General features: G+C 38.4%; 4 protein-coding genes across 4 annotated transcripts; all 4 read left to right on the forward strand.

Moving 5' to 3' along the window:
* Window positions 1-3,084: 3,084 nt before the first annotated feature.
* Window positions 3,085-4,557, forward strand: LOC126184000 (uncharacterized). Its single transcript, XM_049926353.1, has 3 exons — window positions 3,085-3,315; window positions 3,391-3,879; window positions 3,937-4,557. Exons 1-3 carry the CDS (start codon window positions 3,085-3,087, stop codon window positions 4,555-4,557), a joined length of 1,341 nt encoding a protein of 446 aa, XP_049782310.1.
* A 3,090-nt stretch (window positions 4,558-7,647) lies between these two features.
* On the forward strand, window positions 7,648-8,613 carry LOC126184001 (uncharacterized). The gene has a single exon (XM_049926354.1). The coding sequence runs from the start codon at window positions 7,648-7,650 to the stop codon at window positions 8,611-8,613; it is 966 nt and encodes a 321-aa protein (XP_049782311.1).
* A 2,012-nt stretch (window positions 8,614-10,625) lies between these two features.
* On the forward strand, window positions 10,626-11,446 carry LOC126184002 (uncharacterized). The gene is made up of 2 exons (XM_049926355.1): window positions 10,626-11,055; window positions 11,172-11,446. The coding sequence occupies exons 1-2, from the start codon at window positions 10,626-10,628 to the stop codon at window positions 11,444-11,446; spliced, it is 705 nt and encodes a 234-aa protein (XP_049782312.1).
* Window positions 11,447-11,626: 180 nt separating this feature from the next.
* Window positions 11,627-12,361, forward strand: LOC126184004 (uncharacterized). The gene is made up of 2 exons (XM_049926356.1): window positions 11,627-11,836; window positions 12,071-12,361. Exons 1-2 carry the CDS (start codon window positions 11,627-11,629, stop codon window positions 12,359-12,361), a joined length of 501 nt encoding a protein of 166 aa, XP_049782313.1.
* The last annotated feature ends 523 nt before the right edge of the window (window positions 12,362-12,884 follow it).

Here is a 12,884-nt window from a genome sequence, read left to right on the forward strand (position 1 = left end):
ATAACGCATATATGGGAAAAACGCAAATATGGGAGAAACGCAAGTATGGGAAAAATGCAAATATGGGAAAATAGCAAATGTGGCAAAAACGCAAATATGGCAAAAACGCAAATATGGGAAAAACGCAAATATGTGAAAAACGCAAATATGGGAAAAACGCAAATATGGCAAAGACGAAAATATGGCAAAGACGCAAATATGGCAAAGACGCAAATATGGCAAAGACGCAAATATGGCAAAGACGCAAATATGGCAAAGACGCAAATATGGCAAAGATGCAAATATGGGAAAGACGCAAATATGGGAAAGATGAAAATATGGGAAAGACGCAAACATGGGAAAGACGCAAATATGGGAAAGACGCAAATATGGGGAAGACGCAAATATGGTAAAAACGCAAATAAATGGAAAAACGCAATTATGGGGAAAACGCAAATATGAAAAAAACGCAAATATGGGAAAAACGCAAATATGTGAAATACGCAAATATGGGGAAAAACGCAAATATGGGAAAAACGCAAATATGGGAAAAACGCAAATATGGGAAAAATGCAAATATGGCAAAAACGCAAAGATGGCAAAAACGCAAATATGGCAAAAACGTAAATATGGCAAAAATGGAAATATGGCAAAAGCGGAAATATGGCATAAGCGGAAATATAGGAAAATCGGAAAAATGGCAAAAACGGTAATATGGCAAAGACGCAAATATGACAGAAACGCAAACGTGGAAAATGCAAATATGGCAAAAATGCAAATATGGCAAAAACGCAAATATGGCAAAAACGCTAATTTGGCAAAAACGCAAATATGGCACATTGCAATTATGGAAAATCGCAAATATGGCAAATCGCAAATATGGCAAATCGCAAATATGTCAAATCGCAAATATTGGAAAAACGCAAATATGGGAAAAACGCAAATATGTGAAATACGCAAATATGGGAAAAACACAAATATGGGGAAAACGCAAACATGGCAAAAACGCAAATATGGGGAAAACATAAATATGGGGAAAACGCAAATATGGAAAAAAGCAAATATGGGAAAACAGCAAATATGGGAAAAACGCAAACATGGCAAAAACGCAAATCTGGCAAAAACGCAAATATGGCAAAAACGCAAATATGGCAAAAATGCAATTATGGCAAAAACGGAAATATGGCAAAAACGGAAATATGGCAAAAACGGAAATATGACAAAAACGGAAACATGGCAAAAACGGAAATATGGCAAAAACGGAAATATGGCAAAAACGGAAATATGGCAAAGACGCAAATATGGCTGAAACGCAAATATAGCTGAAAGGTAAATATGGCAAAAACGCAAATATGACAAAAACGCAAGTATGGCAGAAACGCAATTATGGCAAAAACGCAAATATGGCAAAAACGCAAATATGGCCAAAACGCAAATATGGCAAATCGCAATAATGGCAAATCGCAAATATGGCAAATCGCACATATGGCATATCGCAAATATGGCAAATCGCAAATATGGGAAAAAAGCGAATATGGGAAGAAAATATTGCAAAAACGCCAATATTGGAAAAACGCAAAAAAGGGAAAAACGCAAATATGGCACAAATGCAAATATGGTAGAAGATAAACTTGTGGTACAACTTGTCAAGAGGAACGAATCGGTTGGTAGGACATAGTCTTCATAGTCAAAGGTTCACGAAATATATGAGAAACGCAAATATGGGAAAAAAGCAAATATGGAAAAACGCAAATACAGGAAAAACGCAAATATGGGAAAAACGCAAATATGGAAAAAACGCAAATATGGGTAAAACGCAAATATGGGTAAAAGGCAAATATGGGAAAAACGCAAATATGGGAAAAACGAAAATATGGCGAAGACAAAAGTATGGCAAAGACGCAAATATGGCAAAGACGAAAATATGGCAAAGACACAAATATGGCGAAGACGCAAATATGGCAAAGACGCAAATATGGCAATGACGCAAATATGGCACAGACACATATATGGCAAAGACGAAAATATGGGAAAGACGCAAATATGGGAAAGACGCAAATATGGGAAAAACGCAAATATGGGAAAAACGCAAATATGGCAAAAACGCAAATATGGCAAAAATCGAAATATGGCAAAAACGGAAATATGGCACAAAGGGAAATATGGCAAAAACGGAAATATGGCAAAAGCGGAAATATGGTAAAAGCGGATATATGGCAAAATCGGAAATATGGCAAAATCGGAAATATGGCAAAAACGGAAAGATGGCAAAGGCGCAAATATGGCAGAAACCCAAATATGGCAAAATCTCAAATATGGCAAAACGCAAATGTGGCAGAAACGCAAATATGGCAGAAACGCAAATATGGCAAAAACGCAAATATGGCAAATCGCAATAATGGCAAATCGAATTAATGGCACGGCGCAAATATGGCAAATCGCAAATATGGCAAATTGCAAATATGGGAAAAACGCAAATATGGGAAAAAAATATGACAAAAACGCAAATATTAGAAAAACGCAAATATGGGAAAAACGCTAATATGGGAAAAATCCAAATATGGGAGAAGATAAACTTGTGGTACAATTTGACATGAGGAAAAAATCGGTTGGTAGGACATAGTCTTAATAGTCAAACGTTCACGAAATATATGAGAAACGCAAATATGGGAAAAACGCAAATATGGGAAAAACGCAAATATGGGAAAAACGCTAATATGGGAAAAACGCAAATCTGGGAAAAATGCAAATATGGAAAATACGCAAATACGGGAAAAACGCAAATATGGGAAAAACGCATGCATATGAAAAACGCAAATATGGGAAAAACGCTAATGTGGGAAAAACCCAAATATGGCAAAAACCAAAATATGGCAAAAACGAAAATATGGCAAAAACGCAAATATGGGAAAAACGAAAATATGGGAAAAACGCAAATATGGGAAAAACGCAAATTTGGGAAAAACGCAAATATGGGAACGCAAATATGGGAAAAACGCAAACATGGGAAAAACGCAAACATGGGAAAAACGCAACTATGGGAAAAACGCAAATAAGGGAAAAACGCAAATATGGGAAAAACCCAAATATGGCATAAACCAAAATATGGCAAAAACGCAAATATGGCAAAAACGCAAATATGGCCAAAACGCAAATATGGCAAATCGCAATAATGGCAAATCGCAAATATGGCAAATCGCACATATGGCATATCATAAATATGGCAAATCGCAAATATGGGAAAAATGCGAATATGGGAAGAAAATATTGCAAAAACGCCAATATTGGAAAACGCAAATAAGGGAAAAACGCAAATATGGCAGAAATGCAAATATGGTAGAAGATAAGCTTGTGGTACAACTTGACAAGAGGAACGAATCAATTGGTAGGACATAGTCTTCATAGTCAAAGGTTCACGAAATATATGAGAAACGCAAATATGGGAAAAGAGCAAATATGGAAAAACGCAAATATGGGAAAAACGCAAATATGGGTAAAACGCAAATATGGGTAAAAGGCAAATATGGGAAAAACGCAAATATGGGAAAAACGCCAATATGGGAAAAACGCAAATATGGGAAAAACGCAAATATGAGAAAAACGCAAATATGGGAAAAACGCAAGTATGAAAAAAACGCAAATATGAGAAAAACGCAAAGAGGGGAAAAACGCAAATATGGCAAAAACGCAAATGTTGGAAAAACGCAAATGTGCCAAAAACGCAAATATTGGAAAAATGCAAATATGGAAAAAACGCAAAAATGGGAAAAACGCAAATATGGGAAAAACGCATATATGGGAAAAACGCAAATATGGGAAAAATGCAAATATGGGAAAAAAGCAAATATGGGAAAAACGAAAATATGGCGAAGACACAAATATGGCAAAGACGCAAATATGGCAAAGACGAAAATATGGCAAAGATGCAAATATGGCAATGACGCAAATATGGCACAGACACATATATGGCAAAGACGAAAATATGGGAAAGACGCAAATATGGGAAAGACGCAAATATGGGAAAAACGCAAATATGGGAAAAACGCAAATATGGGAAAAACGCAAATATGGGAAAAACGCAAATATGGGAAAAACGCAAATATGGGAAAAATGCAAATATGGAAAATACGCAAATACAGGAAAAACGCAAATATGGGAAAAACGCAAGCATGGGAAAAACGCAAATATGGGAAAAACGCAAATATGGGAAAAACCCAAATATGGCAAAAACCAAAATATGGCAAAAACGCAAATATGGCAAAAACGCAAATATGGGAAAAACGCAAATATGGGAAAAACGCAAATATGGGAAAAACGCAAATATGGGAACGCAAATATGGGAAAAACGCAAACATGGGAATAACGCAAACATGGGAAAAACGCAAATATGGGAAAAACGCAAATATGGGAAAAACGCAAATATGGGAAACACCCAAATATGGCAAAAACCAAAATATGGCAAAAACGCAAATATGGCAAAAACGCAAATATGGGAAAAACGCAAATATGGGAAAAACGCAAACATGGTTAAAACGCAAATATAGGAAAACCCCATATATGGGAAAGACCCAAATATGAGTAAAATGCAAATATGGCGAAAACGCAAATATGGCAAAAACGCAAATGTGGCAAAAACGCAAATATGGCAAAAACGCAAATATGGGGAAAAACGCAAATATGGGGAAAAACGGGAATATGGGGAAAACCGCAAATATGGGGAAAAACGAAAATATGGGCAAAACGCAAATATGTGAAAAACGCAATTACGGGAAAAACGCAAATATGGGAAAAACGCAAATATGGGAAAAACCCAAATATGGGAAAAACGCAAATATGGGAAAAGCTCAAATATGGGAAAAACGCAAATATGGGAAAAACGCAAATATGGCATAAACACTAATATGGTAAAAACGCTAATATGGCAAATACGCTAATATGGGAAAGACGCAAATATGGCAAAAAAGCAAATATGGCAAAAACGCAAATATGGCAAAAACGCAAAAATGGCAAAAGCGGAAATATGGCAAAAACGGTAATATGGCACAAACGGAAATATGGCAAAAACGGAAATATGGCAAAAACGGAAATATGGCAAAAGCAGAAATATGGCAAAAGCGGAAATATGGCAAAAGCAGAAATATGGCAAAATCGGAAATATGGCAAAATCGGAAATATGGCAAAAACGGAAATATGGCAAAGACGCAAATATGGCAGAAACGCAAATATGGCAAAACGCAAATATGGCAAAAACGCAAAAATGGCAGAAACGCAAAAATGGCAAAAACGCAAATGTGGCAAAAACGCAAATATGGCAAAAACGCAAATATGGTAAACGCAAATATGGCAAATCGCAAATATGGCAAATCGCAAATATGGCAAATCGCAAATATGGCCGATCGAAAATATGGGAAAAACGCAAATATGGGAAAAACGCAAATATGGGAAAAACGCAAATACGGGAAAAACCCAAATATGGGTAAAATGCAAATATGGCAAAAACGCAAATATGGGAAAAACGCAAATATGGGAAAAACGCAAATATGGGAAAAACGGAAATTTGGGAAAAACGCAAAAATGGGAAAAACGCAAATATGCGAAAACCGCAATTATGGGAAAAACGCAATTATGGGAAAAACGCAATTATGGGAAAAACGCAATTATGGTAAAAACGCAATTATGGGAAAAACGCAATTATCGGAAAAACGTAATTATGGGAAAAACGCAATTATGGGAAAAACGCAAATATGGGAAAAACGTAAGTATGGGAAAAACGCAAAAAGGGGAAAAACGGAAAGTATGGGAAAAAGTCAAATATGGGAAAAATGCAATTAACTGAAAAACGCAAATATGGGAAAAACGCAAATATGGGAAAAACGCAAATATGGGAAAAACGCAAATATGAGAGAAACGCAAATATAGGAAAAACGCAAATACGGGGGAAAACGCAAATATGGGGAAAACGCAAATTTGGGAAAAACGCAAATATGGGAAAAACGTAAATATGGGAGAAGATAAACTTGTGGTACAACTTGACAAGAGGAAAGAATCGGTTGGTAGGACATAGTCTGATTAGTCAAAGGATCACGAAATATATGAGAAACGCAAATATGGAAAAGACGCAAATATGGGAAAAACGCAAATATGGCATAAACACTAATATGGTAAAAACGCTAATATGGCAAATACGCTAATATGGGAAAGACGCAAATATGGCAAAAAAGCAAATATGGCAAAAACGCAAATATGGCAAAACGCAAATATGGCAAAAACGCAAATGTGGCAAAAACGCAAATATGGCAAAAACGCAAATATGGCAAAAACGCAAATATGGGGAAAAACGCAAATATGGGGAAAAACGGGAATATGGGGAAAACCGCAAATATGGGGAAAAACGAAAATATGGGCAAAACGCAAATATGTGAAAAACGCAAGTACGGGTAAAACGCAAATATGGGAAAAACGCAAATATGGGAAAAACCCAAATATGGGAAAAACGCAAATATGGGAAAAGCTCAAATATGGGAAAAACGCAAATATGGGAAAAACGCAAATATGGCATAAACACTAATATGGTAAAATCGCTAATATGGCAAATACGCTAATATGGGAAAGACGCAAATATGGCAAAAAAGCAAATATGGCAAAAATGCAAATATGGCAAAAACGCAAAAATGGCAAAAGCGGAAATATGGCAAAAACGGTAATATGGCACAAACGGAAATATGGCAAAAACGGAAATATGGCAAAAACGGAAATATGGCAAAAGCAGAAATATGGCATAAGCGGAAATATGGCAAAAGCAGAAATATGGCAAAATCGAAAATATGGCAAAATCGGAAATATGGCAAAAACGGAAATATGGCAAAGACGCAAATATGGCAGAAACGCAAATATGGCAAAACGCAAATATGGCAAAAACGCAAAAATGGCAGAAACGCAAAAATGGCAAAAACGCAAATGTGGCAAAAACGCAAATATGGCAAAAACGCAAATATGGTAAACGCAAATATGGCAAATTGCAAATATGGCAAATCGCAAATATGGCAAATCGCAAATATGGCAAATCGCAAATATGGCCGATCGAAAATATGGGAAAAACGCAAATATGGGAAAAACGCAAATATGGGAAAAATGCAAATATGGGAAACACGCAAATATCGGAAAAAAGCAAATATGGGAAAAACGCAAATATGGGAAAAACGCAAATATGGGAAAAACGCAAATATGGCATAAACACTAATATGGTAAAAACGCTAATATGGCAAATACGCTAATATGGGAAAGACGCAAATATGGCAAAAAAGCAAATATGGCAAAAACGCAAATATGGCAAAACGCAAATATGGCAAAAACGCAAATGTGGCAAAAACGCAAATATGGCAAAAACGCAAATATGGCAAAAACGCAAATATGGGGAAAAACGCAAATATGGGGAAAACCGCAAATATGGGGAAAAACGAAAATATGGGCAAAACGCAAATATGTGAAAAACGCAAGTACGGGTAAAACGCAAATATGGGAAAAACGCAAATATGGGAAAAACCCAAATATGGGAAAAACGCAAATATGGGAAAAGCTCAAATATGGGAAAAACGCAAATATGGGAAAAACGCAAATATGGCATAAACACTAATATGGTAAAATCGCTAATATGGCAAATACGCTAATATGGGAAAGACGCAAATATGGCAAAAAAGCAAATATGGCAAAAATGCAAATATGGCAAAAACGCAAAAATGGCAAAAGCGGAAATATGGCAAAAACGGTAATATGGCACAAACGGAAATATGGCAAAAACGGAAATATGGCAAAAACGGAAATATGGCAAAAGCAGAAATATGGCATAAGCGGAAATATGGCAAAAGCAGAAATATGGCAAAATCGAAAATATGGCAAAATCGGAAATATGGCAAAAACGGAAATATGGCAAAGACGCAAATATGGCAGAAACGCAAATATGGCAAAACGCAAATATGGCAAAAACGCAAAAATGGCAGAAACGCAAAAATGGCAAAAACGCAAATGTGGCAAAAACGCAAATATGGCAAAAACGCAAATATGGTAAACGCAAATATGGCAAATTGCAAATATGGCAAATCGCAAATATGGCAAATCGCAAATATGGCAAATCGCAAATATGGCCGATCGAAAATATGGGAAAAACGCAAATATGGGAAAAACGCAAATATGGGAAAAATGCAAATATGGGAAACACGCAAATATCGGAAAAAAGCAAATATGGGAAAAACGCAAATATGGGAAAAACGCAAATATGGGAAAAACGCAAATATGGGAAAATCGCAAATATGGGAAAAATGCAAATATGGGAAAAACGCAAATATGGGAAAAACGCAACTATGGCAAAAACGCAAATATGGCAAAAACCCAATTATGGGAAAAACGCAAATATGGGAAAAACGCAAGTATGAGAAAAACGCAAATATAGGAAAAACACAAATATGGGAAAAACACAAATATGGGACAAAACGCATATATGGGAAGAACGCAAATATGGGAAAAATGGAAATATGGGAAAAACGCAAACATGGGAAAAACGCAAATATGGGAAAAACTCAAATATCGGAAAAACGCAAATATGGGAAAAACGCAAATATGGGAAAAACGCAAATATAGGAAAAACGCAAATATGGGAAAAATGCAAATATGGGAGAGGATAAACAGTCGTACAACTTGACAAGAGGAAAGAATCGGTTGGTAGGACATAGTCTAAATAGTCAAGGGTTCACGAAATACACTCCTGGAAATTGAAATAAGAACAACGTGAATTAATTGTCCCAGGAAGGGGAAACTTTATTGACACATTCCTGGGGTCAGATACATCACATGATCACACTGACAGAACCACAGGCACATAGACACAGGCAACAGAGCATGCACAATGTCGGCACTAGTACAGTGTATATCCACTTTTCGCAGCAATGCAGGCTGCTATTCTCCCATGGAGACGATTGTAGAGATGCTGGATGTAGTCCTGTGGAACGGCTTGCCATGCCATTTCCACCTGGCGCCTCAGTTGGACCAGCGTTCGTGCTGGACGTGCAGACCGCGTGAGACGATGCTTCTTCCAGTCCCAAACATGCTCAATGGGGGACAGATCCGGAGATCTTGCTGGCCAGGGTAGTTGACTTACACCTTCTAGAGCACGTTGGGTGGCACGGGATACATGCGGACGTGCATTGTCCTGTTGGAACAGCAAGTTCCCTTGCCGGTCTAGGAATGGTAGAACGATGGGTTCGATGACGGTTTGGATGGATCGTGCACTATTCAGTGTCCCCTCGACGATCACCAGTGGTGTACGGCCAGTGTAGGAGATCGCTCCCCACACCATGATTCCGGGTGTTGGCCCTGTGTGCCTCGGTCGTATGCAGTCCTGATTGTGGCGCTCACCTGCACGGCATACACGCATACGACCATCATTGGCACCAAGGCAGAAGCGACTCTCATCGCTGAAGACGACACGTCTCCATTTGTCCCTCCATTCACGCCTGTCGAGACACCACTGGAGGCGGGCTGCACAATGTTGGGGCGTGAGCGGAAGACGGCCTAACGGTGTGCGGGACCGTAGCCTAGCTTCATGGAGACGGTTGCGAATGGTCCTTGCCGATACCCCAGGAGCAACAGTGTTCCTAATTTGCTGGGAAGTGGCGGTGCGGTCCCTACGGCACTGCTTAGGATCCTACGGTCTTGGCGTGCATCCGTGCGTCGCTGTGGTCCGGTCCCAGGTCGACGGGCACATGCACCTTCCGCTGACCACTGGCGACAACATCGATGTACTGTGGAGACCTCACGACCCACGTGTTGAGCAATTCGGCGGTACGTCCACCCGGCCTCCCGCATGCCCACTATACGCCCTCGCTCAAAGTCCATCAACTGCACATACGGTTCACGTCCACGCTGTCGCGGCATGCTACCAGTGTTAAGACTGCGATGGAACTCCGTATGCCACGGCAAACTGGCTGACACTGACGGCGGCGGTGCACAAATGCTGCGCAGCTAGCGCCATTCGACGGCCACACTGCGGTTCCTGGTGTGTCCGCTGTGCCGTGCGTGTGATCATTGCTTGTACAGCCCTCTCGCAGTGTCCGGAGCAAGTATGGTGGGTCTGACACACCGTTATCAACGTGTTCTTTTTTCCATTTCCAGGAGTGTATATGAGATACGCAAATATCGGCAAAACGCAAATATGGGAAAAACGCAAATATGGGGTAAAGGCAAATATGGGAAAAACGCAAATATGGGAAATACGCAAATATGGGAAATACGCAAATATGGGAAAAAACGCAAATATGGGAAAAACGCAAATATGGAAAAAACGCAAATATCGCAAAGACACAAATATGGCAAAGACACAAATATTGCAAAGACACAAATATGGCAAAGAGGCAAATGTGGGATAGATGCAAATATGGGAAAAACGCAAATATGGGAAAAACGATAATATGGGAAAAACCAAATATGGGAAAAACGCAAATGTGGGAATAACGCAAATATCGGAAATACGCAAATATCGGGAAAATGCAATAATGGGAAAAACGCAAATATGGGAAAAACGCTAAAATGGGAAAAACGCAAATATGGTATAAACGCTAATATGGGAAAATCGCAAATGTGGGAAAAACGCAAATATGGGAAGAAAGCAAATATGGGAAAAACGCGAATATGAGAAAAACGCAAATATGGGAAAAATGCAAATATGGCAAAAACGAAAATATGGCAAAAACGGAAATAAGGCAAAAACAAAAAATATGGCTAAAACGGAAATATGGCAAAAACAGAAATATGGCAAAGACGCAAATATGGCAAAGACGCAAATATGGCAGAAATACAAATATGGCAGAAACGCAAAAATGGCAGAAATGCAAATATGGCAGAAATGCAAATATGGCAGAAACGCAAATATGGCAAAAACGCATATATGGCAAAACACAAATATGGCAAATCGCAAATATGACAAATCGCAAATATGGGAAAAACGGAAATATGGGAAAAAAATATGGCAAATCCGCAAATATTACTACAACGCGAAGATGGGAAAAACGGAAATATGGGAAAAATGCAAATATGGGAGGAGATAAACTTGTGGTACAACTTGACAAGAGGAAAGAATCGGTTGGTAGGACGTAGTCTGAATAGTCAATGGTTCACGAAATATATGAGAAACGCAAATATAGGCAAAACGCAAATATGGGAAGAAAGCAAATATGGGAAAAACGCGAATATGAGAAAAACGCAAATATGGGAAAAATGCAAATATGGCAAAAACGAAAATATGGCAAAAACGGAAATAAGGCAAAAACAAAAAATATGGCTAAAACGGAAATATGGCAAAAATGAAATATGGCAAAGACGCAAATATGGCAAAGACGCAAATATGGCAGAAATACAAATATGGCAGAAACGCAAATGCGGGAAAAACGCATGCGGGCCGGTGTGGCCGTGCGGTTAAAGGCGCTTCAGTCTGTAACCGCGTGACCGCTACGGTCGCAGGTTCGAATCCTGCCTCGGGCATGGACATGTGTGATGTCCTTAGGTTAGTTGGCTTTAATTAGTTCTACGTTCTAGGCGACTCATGACCACAGAAGTTAAGTCGCATAGTGCTCAGTGCCATTTGAACCGTTTTTGAAAAATGCACATGCGGGAAAAACGCACATGCGGGAAAAACACACATGCGGGAACAACGCACATGCGCGGAAAACGCACATATGGGGAAAACGCTGATACGGGAAAAACGCAAATATGGGAAAAACGCAAATATGGAATAAATTCAAATATGGGATATACGCACATATGGGGTAATCGCAAATATGGGAAAAACGCTAATATGGGAAAAACGCAGGTATGGGAAAAACGTAAATGTGGGAAAAACGCAAATATTTGAAAAACGCAAATATGGGAAAAACGCAAATATTTGAAAAACGCCAATATATGAAAAACGCAAATATGAGAAAATCGCAAATATGGGAAAAACGAAAATTTGGGAGAAGATCAATTTGTATCACAACTTGGCAAGAGGCATAAATAGGTTGGTAGGACATAATCAGAAGCATCGAAGGTTCACGTAATATTACAGAAACGCAAATATGGGGAAGACGCAATTATTGGGAAAGACGCAATTATGGGGAAAGACGCAAATATGGGAAAAGACTCAAATATGGGGAAAGACGTAAATATGGGGAAAGACGCAAATATGGGGAAAGACGCAAATATGGGGAAAGACGCAAATATGGCAAAAACGCAAATATGGCAAAAACGCAAAAATGGCAAAAACGCAAATATGGCAAAAATGGAAATATGGCAAAAACGAAAATATGGCAAAAACAAAAATATGGCAAAAACGAAAATATGGCAAAAACGGAAATAAGGCAAAAACGGAAATAAGGCAAAAATGGAAATAAGGCAAAAACTGAAATATGGCAAAAACGTAAATATGGCAAAGACACAAATATGGCAGAAACGCAAATATGGCAGAAACGCAAATATGGCAAAGACGCAAATATGGCAGAAACGCAAATATGCAAAAACGCAAATATGGCAAAAACGAAAATATGGCAAAACGCAAATATGACCAATCGCAAATATGGGAGAAACGCAAATATGGGAAAAAATATGGCAAAACCGCAAATATTGGATAAACGCACATATAGGAGAAACGCTAATATGGGAAAAACGCAAATATGGGAAAAATGCAAATATGGGAGAAGATAAACTTGTGGTACAACTTGACAAGAGGAAGGAATCGGTTGGTAGAACATAGTCTGAATAGTCAAAGGTTCACGAAATATATGAGAAACGCAAATATGGGAAAAACGCAAATATGGGAAAAACGCAAATATGGCATAACCGCAAATATGGCAAAGTCGAAAATATGGGAAAGACGCAAATAT

The sequence above is a fragment of the Schistocerca cancellata genome, chromosome 4 (assembly GCF_023864275.1).
Source record: "Schistocerca cancellata isolate TAMUIC-IGC-003103 chromosome 4, iqSchCanc2.1, whole genome shotgun sequence".
NCBI lineage: Eukaryota > Metazoa > Arthropoda > Insecta > Orthoptera > Acrididae > Schistocerca > Schistocerca cancellata.